This window comes from Barbus barbus (assembly GCF_936440315.1).
Source record: "Barbus barbus genome assembly, chromosome: 16".
In the NCBI taxonomy this organism is placed as follows: domain Eukaryota; kingdom Metazoa; phylum Chordata; class Actinopteri; order Cypriniformes; family Cyprinidae; genus Barbus; species Barbus barbus.
In genome coordinates this window covers 10660882-10683717 of record NC_136744.1, presented here as the reverse complement: position 1 = coordinate 10683717, position 22836 = coordinate 10660882, and the positions used below count along the sequence as shown (strand labels likewise).

The 22836-nt window shown below is 40.8% G+C and overlaps 2 protein-coding genes across 13 annotated transcripts; both read left to right on the top strand.

Moving 5' to 3' along the window:
- Positions 1-411: 411 nt before the first annotated feature.
- LOC306882548 (uncharacterized protein) lies at positions 412-21557 on the top strand. Of its 12 annotated transcripts, XR_013785265.1 has the most exons (23): positions 429-710; positions 1556-1715; positions 1968-2085; positions 2167-4075; positions 4983-5142; positions 5470-6558; positions 6681-6799; positions 10479-11382; positions 11476-11595; positions 13397-13522; positions 13717-14564; positions 15137-15257; positions 15361-15588; positions 15693-15946; positions 17339-17498; positions 17617-17677; positions 17846-17902; positions 19368-19467; positions 19612-19732; positions 19996-20030; positions 20681-20746; positions 21223-21280; positions 21460-21557. XR_013785265.1 is itself a non-coding variant. In XM_079437263.1 (20 exons), the coding sequence occupies exons 1-20, from the start codon at positions 645-647 to the stop codon at positions 19654-19656; spliced, it is 6597 nt and encodes a 2198-aa protein (XP_079293389.1). In that variant the 5' UTR covers positions 412-644; the 3' UTR covers positions 19657-19962. The 12 variants fall into 12 exon arrangements, 9 of the variants coding, with proteins under 9 accessions (XP_079293389.1, XP_079293388.1, XP_079293384.1 ...); XR_013785267.1 differs by lacking the exon at positions 21460-21557 and having other exon boundaries at positions 21223-21288; XR_013785266.1 differs by lacking the exons at positions 17846-17902; positions 21460-21557 and having other exon boundaries at positions 21223-21288.
- Positions 21528-22722, top strand: LOC306882165 (basal body-orientation factor 1-like; the record flags this gene model as incomplete). Its single annotated transcript, XM_079436643.1, has 4 exons — positions 21528-21654; positions 21747-21891; positions 22207-22461; positions 22705-22722. The coding sequence occupies exons 2-4, from the start codon at positions 21772-21774 to the stop codon at positions 22720-22722; spliced, it is 393 nt and encodes a 130-aa protein (XP_079292769.1). The 5' UTR covers positions 21528-21654; positions 21747-21771.
- Positions 22723-22836: the final 114 nt, after the last annotated feature.

Here is a 22836-nt window from a genome sequence, read left to right as displayed (position 1 = left end):
TCTTTAATGTAAACGCTTTTCCCCGTCCTGTGTTTATTTTTCTTAATTAAATGGCGTATAAACAATTGATGGAAATGATTAAAATTCAAAAAGAATAGGCAAGATAGGTATAGTTTTTCAGATAATGTATGTAAGCCTTAAGAAAATGTAAACACTGGAATAATATTGGTAAAGAGTTTAAACTCTTAGAGTTTTAAGAGGGTAATTTGGGACTTTTAGCTTTAAAGCACTCGTTCATAATGTTTGTTTCAAACATAAAATGAGTTTCCCACATAACTCCAGTGCAGCTTGAACCATTAGATTACTTTAGATCCTGGTTACGTCAAAAAAAAAAGTGGGAAAATAATATTCTGCGGCAATATATATATAAATTGAGTACTTTCCATACTCTCTAATCCCGCGCGACGCTGCGGGCTTTTCTTGTTACCATAGCAACAGCGTCATTTTCGTTCTGAAAGCAAAGCGCCACTGACTCTTAATGTTGTCGGTTAAACCGTTAACTTTGAGAAAGTTCCGTTAGCTTAAGATAACTTAATACATTTTGTTATTGGTACTGTTTTACATACCAGTTACACATTCTAAAGTGTTTGTATTTCTTTACTCTAACTGTAAATTCAAACTCCGGTTAGTTCAAACAAGTGCGCATGCGCGTTAACGTCTGCGTCAGGAACGACATGGATTCAGAGGGATGTGCAGCAGATGTAAACAATGTAAGTAGATGGAAGTTGCGGTCTCGTAATAAAAGTAGAAATATGGCTTAATTGCGTGTTTTTGATTCTGGAATGTGCGAGCCTTCGATATAATTCCTACATGACTAGCTAAGCGGGATAACATTGTAACTTAGCTACCATTACTGCATGGCAACAAGTGAGCAGTGCTCAAAGTTAGCGCTAATGGCTGTGCAATGACTTGATGGCAGTGAATATATGATTATTATTTTATATAGTCAACATAGAACCGAAGGCACGAGAGCATACTTGTATGAACTTAAAAAAAACAGCTTTGTATTCATCGGCTAATCAATTGCTAGCTGGTCAGGCTGATTAGCGGGTAAAGTTAAATTAGCAGTCTTCACTGCAGGAATTATATATATTTTTTTGGTCACGTGTAATTGATTGCAGAATTACACGTACAGACACTTGCTTACATGATGTTTAGATACATGTGTCGTAAGTTACATGTATTCCTAATGATTCAGTGTGATTCAGGTAGATGAGAGAATGAGAAATCAAATTGTATAACGAAGATGAAATTCGAGTACAGTGGTTATAAGTCTGAAAATATAGAAATAAAATGAAAGCATGAAAAAATATATTTGACTAACTTAAATTCAGATAAATATACAGTTGAAAGGAATAGTTCACCCAAAATGAAAGTTTACTCTCAGGCCATCCAAGAAAACATTTAAGTAAACATTTTTGTTATTTAGGCTGTGCCTATATGGAGGACCATGAAAGTACTTCTTTGAACTATTTTAAACTTCTCTTGCAACCATTAAAAATTGGAGCATTCTTGCAGACACTCAAGTTTACCTTTCCTCTTTTTACCTTTCTAGCCCCCTGCAGAGATTCCCTGCCAGCAGCATGGACAAAATATGCATGATTCAGAGGCTAGCGGACCATACACAGATCCTGACAATGATGAAAGACCATTCAGTAACACTCAGGATTCAAGCGTGCAGCCACTCATAGACAGATCCGAGACTTTACAACTGGGTACAGAGAGCAGCTGTTTTTATACAGTGGGCTTCAAAGATCTAAGGTCACATTGAAAATCTGGGATTCCAATTTATTTAAAACTGTAAATAAACACTATAATAAAATTCTCAGATGTTTGAAATCCACTGTACATTACTTCATGCCAAAAAGCATTTTAGCTCCTAATATGTATTTTTTATTATTATTATTTTTCCATTATGACATTTATTATATATGATTTATAATTATTTAATTGATTTTCTTTTTCAGAGTTTCAGGATAGCCAGTTGTCACCTGCACTTACCCTGCATCTCTGCCTGGACAAATCTCACCTTCTTTCTGACTCCACTATATTTCAGCATACAGATGCAGAATTTGTCCCTCTTCGGTACTGTTTGTTTAGTCATGTTCAAATTTGTCTTCACCTTTTTGTGTTTTTATATAATATATTCTGTTTTTGTGCACACAGGGGATTTCCTGACTTCTCAGTTATGACTGAGAGGTGCCCCAGGACTTCAAATGTAGCTGTAACTGATCATTCCAACCTCCAAAATACAATTCTTGACCAGACTGCACTTTCCCAGCATCCGTTGGAGGTACCAACAGCCCTGTCAGGTGAAAAAAGCTGCTGTTCACTCTCCCAGCACAGCCTGTCACCTGGAGACCATTGCAAAGGGCTTGAGGATCATGGGAGCGTTTCATATGGTGCTGAGGACAAAATCATCAGACATATGGAAGGAGAGGAGCAGACCACTGCTCAGCAGCTTAGTGAGGGAATGTCTGCTCGGCTCTTGTTAGAGTCCAGGGAAGAGGATGTTATTGTGGCTGTAAGTGGCAGCAGTGGCATTTCCTCCACCTCTGAACCTACCACACTTCACCAAAACACAGACAAAAGCCAGTTAGATCCTTCCATGAATCTTCAAAAAAGCAGAGAGCAGCCCCAAGGTGTTTCATTGTCATTATCATCTTCATTTCAGAAGGCTGCAGATGTTTCAAATATAACTTTTCGTGATTCACGGATGCTTTCACACCAAACAACTGATCATCTCCATGATCAGCTTCTGTCTACAGGACAGAAAGGCTCCATCTCTGCACCAGCAAGTAGGCACCATAGTGGGAGCAAAAGCTCCCATAGTGGACTATGTGTCACACCAGCTGGTGAAGGTGTGATGCATGTACCAGATCTGCATAGAGTGCTCTGGAGCTCCGGTCATCTAACAGCAGCAGATGGTTCATTCTTGAGATCTCAGCCTGTGTCTCAGTCCACACCAGCACTATCTCTCATGAGACCCCCACCAGCATTGAACAAGCTCTCACTCATACACTCCAAACAAGAGGCTGTTGCTTCTGCAGCTACATCCTCCCAAAACAATCACTCCAAAACTGGCTTAATTCCATCATTGGACCTAAGCGATCAACATTCCTCTCCCATCCAAACAACAGCCACAGTTCCTTGTGGATCTTCAGAGACTGCGCAAACAATGTCACATGCCCATCCCATTTCAAATGAACAAGTTCCTCCTCCTGTATTCAATCCACCGGCCTCTGATACACCTCACTCCGACACTCAGCACTTTTACGCTGGTGCAGAGATGAAAGATCAAGTTCCTCGTTTGGCACTTGGGAGAGTACATTCTCTTCCCAGTCTGAGCTACTTACAAAAAGTAGATGCCTGGAAAGCCAATCAGAGTTCTAGCAGGTCGTTTTATGATGATTTGGCACTACACGGGTTTGATGGTGTGTCACCCAAGAAAAAAGCACAGGATGTTGTTTCTGAAGCACTTAACCACATGCTTTCTCGAGACACGCGTCTGACATTTGGTGCAAATCCCAGCTCCCAGATGACTCAGCCAGTTTCCTCTTCTCATTCTGCAAGCGGCTCACCCTGTCGGGTGGATGTAGTTGGGACGGGTGCGTGCAGAGGACAAGCATCTGAGTCCCCTGTCAATCGCTCACACTCTCACTCCTCCCTGAGCTCTGTGGTGACCTCTGTTCAGAGACACAATCAGCAAGTTCCAGTGGCACAATCTTATAACATCATTACAGCTACCAGATCATTGGACTATCAGTCATCCTTCGTTTCAGGTGGAAGGGGTGAAGGAAAGAATAGCTCAGCTCCTCACATGGATAAAAGCTCAGTGAAGATGTCTCCTCTCCTCAGTCTGGGGCGCTTCAGTGACGTGTCATCAAGCCTCAACATGAGCAGCACTCTCACTAGTTCTCAAGGCAGCTGCCATGGTGAGCAGACGATGCGGGCATCAGTGGGAGCCGCCTCTTCAGTAGTGAGTCTTGAAGTAGATAATTATGCACCCTACTGGACCTCCAGACCTGCGCCCCCTCCTCACACTAGGGAACTCAACATTGAAGACAGGATCCCTGTAAGTTCCCAGTGCTGTCTGTAGAAGAACTTGGAGAATGCACTTAAATTTGGCATGAAATTAAATTCCCTTTCTATTTATAATTAATAAGTAATTAATTTTTAATCAAAATGTCACAATTTCTATCTTCCGGTGAAAATGACACAATCAACATACAATCAGCAACTGCTGGATAAAATAGTTTCCCTTTTTTGATAATCTGTTTCACACGGATTTACATCACACTATGGAAAAAAGATCTGTTGCTTCTTCATTTACATTGTGACTTTAAAATCAACATGAATTCAAAATACTCAAACTCACATTAAGGTCTCTAATCTGGTATTAAATCACGGAATGTTGGATGGATAAAATCAAATTCCACCATACATCATTTTAACGGAATATCCTGTTTCACATTACATTATGAAAGTAATATATGTAGGAAATATGGCATTTAGTGTTCAATTATGGTCAAGCCAAAAGTATCCTTTAAGGCAGCAGTTGTCAACTTTTTTGACTCCAAGGCCCCCACTGTCAAAGAGAATATTCAACAGCCCCTCAGATATTTCTGATACTTCTGCTGTAATGACAAAGCTGCTCGTTTTCAAACTGTCTTTTTCAGAAATTTGGAGTGTCAATGCATACATACAAAAAAACTATATTTAAAATAATTATATTAAATAAAATGCATTAAAATAATTATAGATGATTCCAGAAGTCCAAGGTAACTGAATAAATTAACATTTGAAATGATGCTCACAAATAGCAATTTCTACCCAATAAAATATTTTTGAGATCAGCATAACTAGAAAATTAAATTCATTATAAAATTTACATTACTTCCTATTTGAAAGCCACTGATTCAGGGTTATTTTTGTCATTTGTTTATCTACCCTGATAGATATTTTATTGTTCTGTTTTATAGTTGTATCTCTTAAATTTGGGTATCGACCAGTCACCTTCAACAATCTTAAATCCATTTACTCGCCGAGGACCAATCAGAGAGCCTGAATTCTCTCCTACTGACTTATGCACCATCAAAGGCTCCATAGGAACATCAACTAAAAGCACACAGCCATCTGAAGGTGAGCTAAAGACATCTGACATGTTTGTGCACTGTTAAAGTTATGATAGTTAAGATAGTCGGCTTTATTTGTATAGTGCAGTGGTAGGCAATGTCGGTCCTGGAGTGCCGATGTCCTGCAGAGTTTAGCTCCAACCCTGAAAAAAACCTCACCTGCCTGTAGCCCTAGTAATCCTGAAGGCCTTGATTAGCTTGTTCAGGTGTGTTTGATTAGGGTTGGAGCTAAACTCTTCAGGACAGCGGCACTCTAGGACCGACGTTGCCTACCCCTTGTGTAGTGTGTATGTGGTCATATATTAATGATGTGTTTTGTTTTCTGTGTATATAGTTGACAGTCTTCAGAAGGAGACATTCTCCAGTTCTAGTCAGCTCTCAGCTGACTCCAGTGCTTCTGTCACACACCGATTGTCAGTGCATGAGCAAGGCCAACCGGCCAGTGACAGAACTGTGAAGATGTTCAGCCAGGCGGATACTCAACCAAGACTTCGTTCAACTTTACATCCTTCATCAAGCCTACAACAGTCTGATGTTCCACAAAGTGAAGGAAGCTTTGGCCTTCCAAGCCCAGAATCCATGCCTCCTCCAGGTCCCAGAGAAGTGGTAAAGGAGGATGATGACTCTTTCGTAGGCTCTGGAACACTGCATGAAATCAGACGTCTGCTGGGCCGGGCAGAAAGCCTGGTTTCTGGTCGATCCTCTCTGACTTCCTCTCCCGGCTCACACCACCTCTCAGAGAGTCACACATCCCTTGTTTCACTAGGACGAAACATTCAAGGTTATCGTGATGACACATCTCTGTTAGCTGGTGGGAATCTTTCTTTGCTGCTGACTCGGTCTTCATCAGATTCGGCTTTGAAAGGAAGCTTGTCATCCTTCGAAAGCCCTCAACAGATTGACCACACAACTATAGAGCCCACCGCTCTCTCTTTAAGCAGAGAGGAAAGTTTGAAGTCACGTGACCTCTGTGTGACCCCAAGGCGGGCTGAACCTGAAGGCTGCTGTGCTGCAGACCCAGATAAAGCAAAGCCACCTACAGTCACATCTGTCATGCAGATAAATGTTCCTTTGATAGCAGGGAACCAGGACCAGACTGAGGATGCTGCGATTGGCTCTTCTGAGAATAATTCGTCTCATGTCTCAGCTGAGTTTGAAGGCTCTTCTGAGAATAATTCGTCTCATGTCTCAGCTGAGTTTGAAGGCTCTTCTGAGAATAATTCGTCTCATGTCTCAGCTGAGGTTGAAGGCTCTTCTGAGAATAATTCGTCTCATGTCTCAGCTGAGGTTGAAAGTATGAGTGACAGTAGCAGTGAGAGTTCATTGGCTGCCAGAGTTGCCAAGCTCCTGCAGAGTGAGTCACCCGTTTCAATGGTTACAAGCCGGCCAAGCACCAGTGATCCAGAAGATAGCCGTGCTCGAGGTAAACACAGTGATTTGTCTAAAAGGACGTATAGTCATCTATAGGTTTTATCAGTACCAGTGGTGCTTTTAAGTTGTCAGTGGTTTTTACTTTGTGGATGACTGGATTCTGTCTCTCTTTAGAATGGATCCTGATGAAGGTTTCTGGCCGCCGGTGTGAAAGCTTAGAACTAAACGCTGAGGACAGAGAGAGAATTGAAGACATCAAAAGAGAGCTTCTACTGAACACCAAATACACCAAGGTAACATACATACGCCAGCACAGAAAGGTCTGCCAATTTCATTTGGGTGAATGTCAGCATTTTTACTGACTTGCTGATGTAGGTCGATCTGTCTGCCAAACTTCTCAAATAAATATCACAGGGAATGTGCAATAAACTGGCACTGTATTGGTTTTAAAATTTTATTTGGTGTTGGTCGATATTAGATATTTAATTGTGCAAGCTCAGTTTAGTTAATTTATAATAAGACTTATAATTTAACCCTGTGAAGGCTAACATGAAATAATAGTTTAGACAAAATAAACAAAAACACGAGGCTTTTATGTCTTATATAGTATGGTATAGGAGTTTATGGAGCTCATACAAGTAGGAAATGAACACCTCAATTTTATTCGGAGGCTCAAACTAAGCAAAAATATACAATTTGGTGCAGTTGCTGATATTTATATGGCCAAAAAGTAAGATGAAAATCTGATAGCTTGTAAATCTGTGAGATCTTTAAAACAATATAGCAGAATCCTTACTGTCACGTTCCCTCTCGGGACACAATGAGCGAGGAGACGTAGGAGTTCCAATAAGCACCTTTATTGGAGAGACACACACAATGAGACGAGGAGCTTGGGGAGAGACGAACATCAATGACGTTTCTGACGATAAGACCGGACACAGGGGCTAGGAAACACAGGGCTTGTAAACACAGGGAAATACGGAACAGGTGTGGACTAATCAAAACACAGGGCTAGGGACTAATTAAACTAATGAAGACAAACGAGGACAGGAACAGGAAGGCCGAATATGGGCACGGGAGGAGGGGAAACACAAGACAAGGACTGACATTACGCCCCCCTCCGGAAGGCGTGTCCTCACGCCTAACACCATCCAATGGGGAGGGGGGGTGGGCGCTCTGGAGGCCTCCAGGGCGGTGCCCGTTCCAGGGGCCATGGCGGGTCAGGGGACTCGGGAGGCCATGGCGGGTCAGGAGACTCGGGAGGCCATGGCGGATCTGGAGACTCGGGAGGCCAGGGCGGGTCAGGGGACTCGGGAGGCCAGGGCGGGTCAGGGGACTCGGGAGGCCAGGGCGGGTCAGGGGACTCGGGAAGCCACGGCCTATTTTTTTCGGGTCGTGTGGCCTTGGCCCTTGGCCCGGCCACACAGGCTGTGACCCTCTTACCCCCCCCAAAATTTTCTTGGGGAAGCTCCCCCCTGGGAGCCACAGAGGAGCGGACTCTGTCGGGCGCTCTTGCAGCGCGGACTCTGTCGGGCGCTCTTGCAGCGCGGACTCTGTCGGGCGCTCTTGCAGCGCGGACTCTGTCGGGCGCTCTTGCAGCGCGGACTCTGTCGGGCGCTCTTGCAGCGCGGACTCTGTCGGGCGCTCTTGCAGCGCGGACTCTGTCGGGCGCTCTTGCAGCGCGGACTCTGTCGGGCGCTCTTGCAGCGCGGACTCTGTCGGGCGCTCTTGCAGCGCGGACTCTGTCGGGCGCTCTTGCAGCGCGGACTCTGTCGGGCGCTCTTGCAGCGCGAGGCTGGACAGAACCAGCGGGAACGTGCGTGGAGCCGGCACGGGAGGGCACGTGCGAGGAGCCGGCACGGGAGGGCACGTGCGAGGAGCCGGCACGGGAGGGCGCTCGGGAAGCGCGGACACCTGGGGGCGCTCTTGCAGCGCGGAAACTTGGGGACGCTCTTGAAGCACAGCCACTTGGGGACGCTCTTGACGAGCTGGGCTGGACGGAACCAGCGGGAACTCAGGAGGGCACGGGCGTGGAGCCGGCGCTGGAGGGCACGTGCGTGGAGCCGGCGCTGGGGGGCGCTCGGGAAGCGCGGACACTTGGGGGCGCTCGGGAAGCGCGGACACTTGGGGGCGCTCGGGAGGCGCGGACACTTGGGGGCGCTCGGGAGGCGCGGACACTTGGGGGCGCTCGGGAGGCGCGGACACTTGGGGGCGCTCGGGAGGATGGAACCAGCGGAGACGAAGGAGAGCCGGACGGAACCAGCGGGAACTCAGGAGGGCTGGACGGAACCAGCGGGAACTCAGGAGGGCGCTCTTGAAGCGCGGGGTTGCGGGGGTGCTCTGGGCTGAGGACAGCAGCAGTGCTGGGAAGAGTTGGGTGGCCGGAACATTTGGCAGGGTATGTGGAGGGTCCTGGCGAGCGGTGAGCTGGTGAGGCCGGGTTGTTCTCGGGTTGGGTTGGACGAAGATCGGTTTGACATTCTTCGACTTCGAAATCAATGCCATGTACATTGAGGACATAATTTATCAGCCCGATAAGGGAAAAACTGGACGTGGGGATATCGCAGCTGATGACATCTTTGTCCAACCCAAACCGAAAACACACACCGAGCGAGGCGTCAATCCAGCTCACCTCGTTGGAAACCTCAAGAAACTCCTCTACATACTCTACCAACTCCCGACCATCCTGCCGCAGACACCAAAGCCTGTCTTCAGCCATAGTGTTGTTGTAGGTCCGGTCTTCTGTCACGTTCCCTCTCGGGATACAAGGAGCGAGGAGACGTAGGAGTTCCAATAAGCACCTTTATTGGAGAGACACACACAATGAGACGAGGAGCTTGGGGAGAGACGAACATCAATGACGTTTCTGACGATAAGACCGGACACAGGGGCTAGGAAACACAGGGCTTGTAAACACAGGGAAATACGGAACAGGTGTGGACTAATCAAAACACAGGGCTAGGGACTAATTAAACTAATGAAGACAAACGAGGACAGGAACAGGAAGGCCGAATATGGGCACGGGAGGAGGGGAAACACAAGACAAGGACTGACACTTACATAAAATGCATTTACATTTTAGTTGTCATGCTATATCTTCCATGATATATCTTAGATTATATTTAAATGCGTTTTATGATATATAAATCGTTTTATTATCAAAGCTCAGTAGTTTAAAATTTTAGTCAATCACTGAAAAAGCCTGATGTCATATTTGATACTCACATTTTACTCACACTAACATGATTTGTTAAAAAAAGATGGATATGAATAAAATAAACTAAAGTTGAAGTTAAAGTCAAAAAAGTTGCTTCAGTCCATTAAGTGTTCATCTTAAATTATTACTAACAATATAAAAGTTATTCTTAAGTTTACATTATAAGAATCAAGAATAACTATAGAGGCAGCAGGTTTATAGATGCAGCAGGTTCTTAGCAAAGCTTTGATCATGTTGTTAATTTTGAAGGCTAAATATGATATGGTAGGCTTTATAGGGTTCATAACACTCTTCAATATTGTCTTTAGCAAATCTCAAAATATAATTTTTTTTTTTATACTGGACATCATAATGTTGTGATGCCTAAATTCACTTGTAGCATTTAAAACTATTGCAGTTTTTTAATGAATTTAGACAAAGTAAGATTTTTAATATGGGCCACTTATTGGTAATTGGCCATAAAATAAAACTATTACTAAGGAAGAATTTTAATATCCTAAATATCACACTCAGTGGTGAGTCTGAAATAATATGAGTTTTGTTTCTGGTGCGGCAGACTGCATTATGGAAAGTCCTGATAGAGAGTGTTCAAGGTAAAGCTGCTGTTTACATTTGCGTGATTTATTCTGTGCTCTCATACTTGCAGTGTTTCTACTGAATCTCTCATTTATCTACTTCCCACAGTCCTCCCCAATCCTAGCTCTTATCAGTAATAATAACACATCTTGTTCTCTTTCTCATGCTTTGTTTCTCAGTGGAGCTCAGATTCTGAGGGCAGTGCTCAGTCGAGTGTTGGTCCTGAATCTCAGCCGACGAAGGGCTTTGTTGGACTGCGTAACATGGAGAATCATACCTCAGATCAGCTGCAGAAAATTGATCCAAAACCTTTGCACACAGTTCCATTTTATACTCCTATCCAACAGGATCTAGAGGCCAAAGTTCGTCAGATTGCCCTTAGAGAGGGGCTCAGTTCCCAGCCTTTTACTTCTATTACTATATCAACCACTCGCCGCACTCCGTCTCCACAGTCACCATCATTATGTCATATCAATGCTACTGAGGAATTGGACAGTGTTGGTCCTGACCATGAGACTTTAGAGAGCACGAGCCAAATGAGACTTCAGCCAGCTGTTAAATCTAATGTATCTGGCAGAGAAAAAGTGACGGCGAGAGAAGAACAACATAGAGAAGAGAAGAAAGGAGAAGAAATGACTGATGACAACAAAGAGAACATTGTTACAAACAATCCCAAGAGTATCCAAAGAATACCTCACATGGACAATAATGTCACTAGCAGTAACCAGATATTATCCAGTGCTGCGTCGGATTCAACCTTTGGCAAGACGTCCCATCTCTCTCACATACACGTCACCTTATCACCCAAACACCAGTCCAATCCAAACTACTTAAGCAGACTATCCAGTCAAAACACCAGTAAAGATGTCCCACCTCCAATGGTGTCAGGCATGACTGGTGAACATCTGCAGTCCATACACCGAATCTTAAAATCAAATCATGCCAGATCATATGAACACAGAGAGCCAGTTCAAGGCCAGAATGCAGGAAGCCTCAGTGCACACTTACAGGCCAGATACCCACAAACATATGCTCCCTGTCAGCTGCTGGCTGGGACATCCAGAACTCTCTCTGTTCAAGCAGGTATTTGATGTACATTTTATATGCTTTTCAGTGGCATTTGATGTTGGTAAATTAATCAGTTGATTTATATTTCTTTATGTACCCTTTCTGTAGCTGTCCCTGCCCTATTGCCATACAAACCTCATGGAAGCTCCGAGCTGTTCTACATCCCGCAGGCTGATCCAGAGCTTTCTGCTGGTCGCTCTGACACAACTGTAGAAAGCTCTCACCCAGGTATGTCACAGAGAACCTTACTCAGTTATTACAGTATAGCATCCTACATAACATTACCAGTTTATATGGAATGTGACCAAAGTTCTTGTTTTGGCTCTACAGCTACTTGCTAAACGAATACCTAAATGGACATTATTGGATATTTGAGTCAAAAATTTAAAGGCATGAAATTAGCACAGCTCTAAGGAAGTGAAGTAAGTAAGAAATGGCAAAAGTTATGGAATAGTCATCTTTTCCAGATTCAGGAGTGTGTTGGAAATGAGAGGAAAAGATATGGAAATAGGAAGAAAGATGTCATCGTTTCGAGATTAAGAATTGGACATACAACATTAAACTGTAGTCTTCATAAAATAGGGAAGCATGAATCGGGAAAGTGTGACAAATGTGGAGAATCAGAAACAGTGAAGCATATTCTTTTTTGAGTGTTCTGCATGTGAAAGGGTGAGATTTCAATTAATTCAAGAATTAGGATGGCTGGGAGTTGATATTTCTTTAAAATTATTGTTAGGAAATGGGTCAAGACAATCAAGAGTGCATAACATATTATTTAAATACCTGAAAAACACAGGAACAATAGATAGAATCTAGTCTTTTTTTTTATTTTTTCCTTCCAAATCTATGCGCACTCCAGATCAGTACGTGGCCGTAATGCACCTTTTTTTCGCTGGCTTGCCAAACCGCCATAAAACACCAGAAGAAGAAGCAGTAGCTCTAAGGAAGTTGTTTGGTCGGGCTAATTGCCAGCAGTGTTTAGTTTTCATTAAAGAGGTCATAACATGCATAGTTTCTGCCAATCTCATGTTAATCTTGAGTGCATAGAGTAGTATTGAATCCTTCATATCTCCAAAGAGTCTTTAGTTTTATCAGATTTATAAAAGAAAGAAGCAGCTGTACCACTTCTCTCCAGAAACAGTCGAGCTCCTGGAGGCGTGCCGTGGGGCAGAGCTAAAAAGTCATGAGAATGCACAGCTTTTGCATAGTGATTGTCTGCAAACGAATATTTGACCACAAAATGCCCCACTTAATGAAATAAAAGTCCTCCTGGGAGCTGTATAATAAGGCTATTTAAAGTCGTCATGAAATAAAAATTCATCCTTTTTATTTTCTAAATGCATGCTATTGATCTTATAGTGAACAATTTTTTTTACACCGTTTTGTTTAGCTTTCTTTTCTTTCTTTTCTTTCTTTTCTAGTTTAGTAATTTTAGTACTTCACCTAATTTGAGTTTATTTGCAAAGTCCGCCAGACTTCTCCAGTCATTTAGTCTGCCTAAATCCTGCCCCTTTCTTATAGTTGACTGCAAGTTTATATTCAGATCTGCCTCCATCCAAGTATCAGCAAATGGATCGAACTTAGTTCCTGCCCTACATATTTTTTCACAACATTATTTGTGCAGATAATGCAGATACAGATGTACAGAGGATAATACAGATACACTATATAGATTATTAGAGGACACATCATTGCTGGACAATCCTTTAATTCATGTGCACCTGTTTTGTATCACAGAGCTCTGATATAAAAAAGGTCAAATTTCCCATACATAATCAGTGATTGAGCATAAATGGGTTTTTACTTGCTTCTCTACTGGCCCCTCCCCCCTGAGTCTTGCAGGTGCTTCACGCTCTCACCCAGTCCTGCATTATTCATGGTCTTTGTTCATGAGAAAGCCAATCCAGCAACACAAGCCTCATCTGATCCACATGCCAAACCCTTCTGGGCCCCTCTGCTTCAGTGCTGTTTGCTCTGTTTGATCCAGCTCTCTCATGCTCTCTCCTGTTCTTTTTCCCTCCCTCTGCAGGTTCTGATGATGCTGTCCCGCCACACTTTAATACAGACATTTTAGGCTGTAGAGAGCTAGAAGACAACATAATTACAACAAAACACAAGGAAGGCATCTACAGTAAGAGGGCTAATATGAAGAGAGGTAAGATGAACATTAGTGTTTCTATTAGTATTAGTACAAAATTTGCTGAATTTAAAGAATAGTTCAAAAATTAAATGGTCAAAATTTACCCATCCAGATGTATATTACATTTTAGTAATATAAACTTTGCTGTGGACTGTTGCTGTTACATAAAAACATCAGCATATAATCTTCTTTGTCTCTCCCACTGTCAGTTTCCAGTGTGTCTGGAAATGGTCTTCCAGAATCAGTAGCCACTTTTGCTGACCAAAATGACAAGAGCATGGACACTGTTGGCATAGAAGAGGAGTATAGATATGAGGAAGAATATTTTGTCCCCTTACACATGGAGGCAGACTACAGTACAGATGATGTGCATCTTCACACTAGCACTATTCAGGAGCCCAAATATCCACTAGAACCACACCATTTACCTTCTCAGCCAATCAGTAGGTCCTACAGGGGGGGCAAGAAAAAGCAGGACAGAACACCTCATGATGTCAGCATAGAGATTAGCAGTTCTCTGGACCAGCTGTGGCGTCGCTTCAGTGAAAAATGGAGCATGGAGGAGACAAGACCAGCTACTGAGGGAGAAACGTCTCTGCTTGATAGACTGGAGCGCCTGTCTCGTCTCATTCACAATACCACTCCAACAGACTTAACTATACAACAGTCACACAGCAGGAAAGGAGAGTATTACAGGAGGAGTGATCGAGAGGATGGGACCACAGAGGGAGAAGAGCAAAGAGTTCAGTTTGACGTGGGTCCACAACAAGCTTGGCCTGAGCATGAGGAGAGTCAGGACAGAGTGCATCGCTGTCCTGCTGAGAGAGATGAGTCTGCGAGTGTGGAGACGAGCAGTAGCCTGTCCACCATTGACACAGAGCGGCTGCTGCAAGCTTTTGGACCTCACCGGGTCACCAGTAAGGGACTGAAAAGCAGTGACAGCTTGCTCAGACTTTACAACACCATCAATATGCAGAAAAGTGGAAGAAGGAAACCCCGTACTAAACATGTTGCCGTCTCTGTTGCTACCGATGATGTGAGCACTGATGACTCCAAAGTAAGTCTTTGCTTGATTGAGTTCTTTAATACAGACTGTTCAGCTTCTTAGTTTTGAAAGAGAATCAACAAATTAAAAAGAAAGATGTTATATTTTTACACGTCTCTTTATATTTGAGCCGTTTGACCATTTTAAATATACATTAATGTTTTTCTATTGGCTCTTTGCTTTTAAAAAATTATTAAAAAAACTAATTGTAAAATATTGTTACAATTTAAAATATCTATTTTCTGTTTTAATCTTAAAATCTAATTTATTCCTGTGATGTTAAAGCTGAATTTTCAGCATCATTACTCCAGTCTTCAGTGTCACAAGAATTTCTTATCAATGTTGAAAACGTTTAATATTTTTGTCAATTTTTTTCTTCAGGAATTTTTGATGAATAGAAAGTTTATGTACAACATTATCTGACATAAAAAATATTTTATCATCATTATGTCTTTATTGTCCCTTTTGATCAATTTAATAAGTTCCTGCTGAATAAAATGGTCTGTAAAACAAATAATCTTACCGACACCAAACACTTAAAAGGTTTCCTTATCTAACTGTCTAATCTTCTGTTATTGGTCCAGGTCTCTGCTGATTCTTTATCATCTTCAAGCACTTTATCCCATCATTCTCAAAGAGGTGTTTCCCAAAACCTAAATTCCAAAAGGTCAAAGGTCAAACTGGTCAGCAAAGGTGTGCAGGCAGGTCAGTAACACAAGAATGGTCCACTTTTTAAACTAAGCGACGTGTGAATTAGACAGAGTAACTGCAACAAAATATGTCGTGGGATTTTGTATTGTTTTTGCAGGTGATTTGGAAATTGTTATAAATGGAACCCGCAGACACACTCGGGACGTGGGCACCATCTTTCCCTCACCAGGTGCTTTCAAAAATGTCCGTTCATCAAACACATTTGGCAGAAGCATTCAGAGTGGCTTTCCCATCCCCACTGCTTCCACATCTAAACCCACCCAAACCCTGACTGCTCTGAAGAAAGACCCCAGCAACAAGAGCATCCGGACACGCTACCCAAACGGTGCATATTACATTCTCACAGACAGCATTTTTCTGTAACTCTTTTTCACAGACAGCATCTTTTTCTCTTTCTTTTACTGTTTTATATATCATGTTCTCTTTAAGGTGTGTCATGGTTCGTCGCAGCTGATGAGCTTAAGTGTGATGGTCGCAAGGAAAACCAGCCACAGACCGAATCAGCCCCTTGCCCAAGCCAAGTCTGGTTTGAGCCTTACACTAGAACCAGACCATGGAGAGAAACGACCAGAGAACCACTAAGAGAGAGACAGAACCAACAAGAGAGGCCAACAGAGTCCATAAAAGCAACAGAGACTGATATCAGTGACAAACCCTCGGCTCTTGTTCGACTTTCACTACAGGTGTGACGAACAACTGTTTTATTTATCCATTTTAAAGCTTGTTCACACCAAGGATGATAATTATAATGATAACCAAGAATGAAGAACAGTAGAACAGTATCATTGAAGTTTGGACCAGATTTTGAATGTTCATTTTGGATCCTGCTGTGTGGTTTTAGCGAGTACATGGAAGTTGATTGTTGATTTTAAGGTCCTTGCACACTGAGTCTGAAATTTTCATATGCGTTTTTTTAGTTTTTATTTTTTCGTATTCGTCATCCTTTCCAATCAAAATGCTTGCTACGGATGTGAAAACGCAGAAAATCGAACCTGGCCCGAATTTGTTTTATGATGGACGAACGTTTCAGAGGCAGTGTGTAAACGTGATTGCCACTCGTGACAGCGTTTACAACGTGAGGTCGTATTTATTTTTTAAAGGGTTACTCCACACCAAAATGAAAATTTTGTCATTAATCACTTACCCCCATGTCGTTCCAAACCCCATAAAAGCTTTGTTCGTCTTCGGAACACAAATTAAGATATTTTTGTTGCATTCTGACAGCTCTCTGACCCTCCCATAGACAGCAATGTGATTAACACGATCAACGTCCAGAACGTAGTAAGGAGATCGGTAAAATAATCCATGTGACATCAGGGGTTCAACCGTAATTTTAAGAAGTTACAAGAATACTTTTTGTACGCAAAGAAAACTAAAATAACTTTATTCAACAATTTGTCTCCTCCGCATAACCCTAGCACCATTTTGGAGAGTATCAGGAGAGTTTGGAGAGTATGTTCACGCAAAGAAAAGACGTGGTTTCAGTAACCAGAGTAGTGTTGATGCAGCCATGTCGGGGAGATGCTGTGCGTTTCTATGCGAAAGCAAAAGTACTTTATTTGGCCTTCCGAAAGTAGATGCAATTAGAAATCATTGGTTAAGATTTGTTTACAACAGCACAACCCAAATGTTCAAATTTGCGCAACGCATTTTATGGACGACCGTTTCGTGAACCTAGTAGAGTACAAGGCTGGCTATGCACAAAGGTCTGCACTTGTCGGAAGGAGGGGCTTTGTAGAAATTGGCGCTTTTGAGAGAGGCGGGGCATAGAGGAACTACAATAATGTACAGTATTTGAAAAATAATGTGTTTTTTGAACATTAAAGCATGTCAACATTCTGTTAGACCAAATACACAAAATAATGATCTTTAAAATAGCATCATATGACCCCTTTAATTTGTGTTCCGAAGACGAACAAAGCTTTTATGGGTTTGGAACGACATGGGGGCAAATGATTAATGACAAAATTTTCATTTTGGGGTGGAGTAACCCTTTAACATGTGAGAATTTCGGACTCAGTGTGCAAAGACCTTTAGTCTAACATTGAGCATTTGCATTGATGTTTTTTCTATAGGAAGCTCTGGAGCTCCATCGGCCAGAGTTTGTATCTCGTTCACGGGAGCGGATGAAGCGTCTGGGGTTGCTGGTTGAGGAGAGGAGGTTACAGGCAGTCTTCAACAGAGAGAGAGAAGAGCTCTTCAACTGCCCCGCACCATCACGTTCATACAGACCAGGTGACCTTATAGCATAAGATTACTAGTGTGTTGTTAGTAGTGTGAGTAAGTTCATTATATATTTTACAAGCTTGGTACAGCTTGCATTAAGATGAAAACTAAAACATGACCCCGTTAGCAGCTCCAGTACCCCGTAAACGAGTCGTTCCAAGAAGAGAGATGGTTCAAAGATCCAAAGAGTAAGTATCCATTGTCTCTGTCTCTGTCATTAACCATCAAGATTGTTTGAAAAAAATGCACATATTACCAAATTGTACATATATAGGTCACTTAACAGATTTAAAAAGCATTCCATGACTTTTGATGCTTTATTTGCAAGTTGTTTTGTGCCTTCTACATGCTTTCAGTTGGGTAGGGAGGAAATCACACAGTCAGAGAATAGACAGGACAGACAGACTCAGGAGGTAATAGTGTGTGTGTTTTGTGTGTGTGTGTGCGTGGTTTTGTTTGAGTGTCTCTATCGTTTCAGCATTGATATCGCGATGTGCACATCCGCGATAGTCAAAACGCAGGATGTGCGATTTTTAGTATACTGATCATGATATTTATAGCCTACTGATCGTTTTTGTGACAGCTGTTACGTTGTGTAGTGCCGCCCCATGCTGTCTACACTGGATGTGACAAAGCGACCGTTGCAAATTCTTTGAACTTTGTATCAGAACGTCATAAAGAAAACGAGGGATTTACTCTCGGGGATTTGCTGTCGTGCCGCATCCAGCATCACTGATTATAATGGCTTCTATTGTATTTTGTTATGCCGCACCACTCGCATCCGGTGATGTCTACATGGTGAGAGCCACCCAGATGCACGTGAACACTGAATTCCGTTCACTATTTGTGCCTGAAATGACACATAAGCGCGAAACTGTCAAAACGCATGTATCCTTGTAAACACAGTTGCTTATGGCTTAGGTGAAGGTAAACAATTCATAAAGAAAATGGATAGTATATTGATAGTATATTCACAGCAGTTTAATGTTCCTTAGACTTTCTGTGTCATGAATGTTAATCAAACAACAAAACACAGAGAAAAATCACTTTTGTAGCTTTAACACAGATTTATTAGATTTAATTTCTACAGTGAAGAAGACTATGCAGTGTTATTTTACATTTGACTATTCAACTAGTATACCTGAATAAATACTGTTAGACTCACCGGAAAAATATAAAGGACTGTTTATTTAATTTATATCTTTGTTCTATTATATCTATGTTTGTGATTTGTTTATTTTTCTATGCTGATTTACTCACCTTCAAAATCACCCCAATCATTGATCATTTTTTTTCCAAATAGAGCTTTTCAAGTCATCTGGTGTGGGTTTTTTCATATAGCAATATATATCGCAGAAATACAAAATATCGCAATGTGAGTTTTTTCCAATATCATGCAGCCCTACTCTCTATCAGGTTTATTAACATTAAAAAGACAACCATTTTCATTACTTCATAAAAATCTTCCAGCAAGATTCTAAGGCAACGTTTCTCATTTTCATTTAAAGTCAGTATAAGATGTATTTAAGAAGTGTTAAAGTAACTAAAACTTAAAACTATATAGACCTATTAAAAAAAACTAGAAATGACAAAAACACAGAATTACTAACACTTTAAAATGAAAATGAAAGCACAAAGTATTAATAAAAATGATAATAGTAAATGCAAAAATAAATAAATAGTAAACAGTACAAATGTAATAGTCAGTGCTACTAAAATAATACAGATCTCAGTTTCTATTTTTATGTGTTATATCTGTGATTCAAAATAGGCCAGATGCATAACAACCTAAACTGCAGTATGTTAATATTTTATTTGGATATTATTGATTCCGATAATTTTGCACTTTAATTGCCAAATAATTGTGTATTCCCTCAGGAAATATGCTCAACTTCCTGAGGTCCAGAGGAGAAGGGAAGAGGAAAGGAGACAGGCAGAGTACCGCTCCTACCGCCTAAACGCTCAACTCTTTAACAAGGTATTGTTAAAAGGTTCTGGAGTAGGAGTTGCACACAATAGCCCAGATACAGTAATACTGCCAGTTTGTAAATCAGTAGTATTTCAGGTATACAAGTGATGAGTTTGATTAGCCTTTCTAAAGCATGTCTTCTTTCTTCTGCAGAAAGTCACTAATCGTGCGTTGGGAAGGAGAGCCCCCTGGCAGTGATCCAGAATCGACTCAACATTTCCAAAAGCCTTACTGTTCTTTGAATGTGACCGGTCCTGTGGGTGTTTTATATGGGGTGATATTTTATAATGGTTGTGTCTTTTGGAAGTGTTGTTAGATATATGTGTGTGTTCGGATTTTAGATGTGAGATTTTATATAATTGTGATTGTGTATTATTTATGGAGTTGCAGTGTTGGATTGTTTCACTATGACTATTATAGTCACAAAATACATTTTTATTGTCTGTCTTTGCTAAATTTTAGCAATATTTTTATGAGGCAAATAAATAAGCAGCGATTTGTAAGAGCTCTTGTGTTTGTCTGCTTTTTGTTTTAAAGCGCAAGTAGGTGGATGCTGATTAACAACAAAAATGGTTTGTTTTTATATTGTCTTTCATATTGTTAAAGGGTTAATTTATCCAACATTGGAAACTGTTATCATCTACTGACCCTCATTGTTACAAACCACTGAAGGTCCATTGCACCAAAATTTTGATGCTTCTAAAAAGTTTATAAAGAGATCATAAAAGTAATCCATATGAATCAAGCAGTTTAATACAAATCTGAGGAGGCAATGCTTTATAAAATAGGTTTAATTATATATAAACATTGATCAACTAACATATACTGTATATGGCACATAAGATAAAATGAAACTCCTCAAGAACCAATGAGGTTTGTTCTTGCACAAATACAGTTGAGCCTCCATTTACCATACTGCCCTATGTATGTGCATTGATCAATGTTTATATGTGAATTAAAACTATTCATCATCATATAAAGTGATTGTCTCTTTAGAAGACTTGGATTAATCCGCTTGATTCATATGGATTCATTTATGATCTCTTGATACATTTTTGGATGCGTCAACATAGACTTGTAGAGGGACTGAATAAAACGTCATTTGTGTTTTGAAGATGACGTACAAAAGTCTTATGGGTTTTGGAACAACATGAAAGTTGGTTCATGATGACAATTTTCATTTTTAGGGGTAAAGTCACTCTATAAAATGTTGTTTTCTCAGATAATGGCGCTGGAACAACAAATACATCTTGAGAAAACAATGGCTTCTCAGGAAAAGGAGAATTTGGTAAGAAATGCCTTTCCTCAGTTGGGAAAACTGGGATAAATCCATTCTTTGTTCTCATCATTGTGATTTCAGGTTTAATTTGATAAAACAAAGATGACAGAAAATACATCAATAAAAAATTCAGAAAATCCTGAAAATACAATGTTTGAAATCATATAGAAATAAAAGTCATCCATTTAAATAGATAAATAGTCATTCATTTTTTATAAACACTTCATTCCATCTATACAGCAACTATGCAAGATAATGATAATGCCATTTTTGTATAACTAAAAGCTTCCTCTCTGTGAACATTAATTTGAACAATGGCATTTATTTAATTAATAAAGGACAATATATAATAGCGAATACTCAAAAGATTAATTTTTATAATAAATACAGTTTCTGTTATTTTTATAAAGGAACTGAGCAGGTCACTCTTGTACTCGCTGCCTCGTTGCTGACTGCTCAGCATTTCTCACTGATTGTCTTCACAGGTCGCTCGGTACACGCTAATGATCAATGAGCTGGAGGAGAAGTTTAAGAAGAGATCTAGTGAGTTCGACATGATTCAAGAAGAGCTTAAGATCATCAATGACTTCCTTAAGAAAAAGCCTCAAATGGAGCAAGAACTCAAAAATTTATAATTCATCCTATTTATTTCATGTACACCGATGCAGAAGTACTAGTATAAAGTGCTATGTCTGTTATAACATCACCATTGTTTTATACAGATGAAAGAAACTATGGACAATGCAGATCTAGAACACAAGAAAACACTTGCAAGAATGGAGCAAAGGTTCTTCAATAATAAGGTACATATACAAACAACATTTCAACAAAATCTTCCTCATTCTCTCTCATTCTACATTCATTAGGTTCATCTAGAGAAGGAAGCGGAGCAAAAGATCTCACAATGAAGCCATCATGTAAGTATCTTCTCCATCTCTCTCAGTACTGTTTGTGAGATACATTTTGCATGAGTTAAATGAGATGACATCCTCCATCTTGGCCCTATCAGACAGCTGGATGACGCATCTCGCTCAATGTTCAAGGAGAATGTGCGTCTAAATAAGGCATTGGGTTACCACATCAAAGAGTTGGAGGATCTGCGGAACAGAAATGTAGCGCTGGCAGAAGAGAACAACATCCTTAGTTTGCATAAGGTGACACATACCATAGGTTATTTTCTCAGTTTTTTACTTTTATTTAGCAAGGATGCATAAAATTCAGTCAAGACTTTTACATTATTACACTTATTTTAAATCATTACATTGTATTAATTGTAAAGTATGTATACTATATCAATTACTCATTCAAAATTATAATTACATCAACTTTCTTGTGCGCCCACACAAACATACATATACACATGCACAAATAAAGTGAAGTTTAAAATTAGCTAAATTAGTCCCTTGTCTACTGTAAAGCTTGCCTAATAAACACTTGCATTGGAACTCACAATTTCATTCACCCCGCAGGAGAGGAGTCAGGACACCTCAATTGATACCATATCTAAGCTTGCAGCCCAGCGGACCACTGGTTCTGAGCTGAGGGCAAAGGTGTTCACACTGGAGCAGGCCCTGGCCAGCATGGTGGCTGAGTTTGCGTTGGAGAAGGCTGATATCAAGCAGCGTGCTGTGGTCAGGTCTCAGGCCAGTGGTGTAGAGTTGGACAAACTGCAGAAGCTCCTGAGTGTACGAAACAGGGAACTGATGGAAAAATTATCACGTAAGGTAATTTTCTTAAGAAATTGTGTTTTTGAAAATCTAAGAAATACTATACTATTTAATTAAGCGAATGAAAATGCACTGTATTAGTTCGTTTGCCTACAAAACAAATGTGAAAGTCAATGTTGTTTTTAGACATGTTATATGTTGTATTTGCAAACATTTAGCCTATACTGTAATGATGCTCCATTTTTGCCGTTATAAAGCATTAGACATAATCTTTACTGATGTTTGTGTCTTTATTATAAGGCTTATATCTTCAAATGAGAAGAATGAAATTTTTTGTCCAACCCATACTTCTGTACCTATACTTCTGTAACCAAAAATCATTTTCATTGTCAGATACAGAATATATCATTTAATTGTACAGCAGTTGTACTG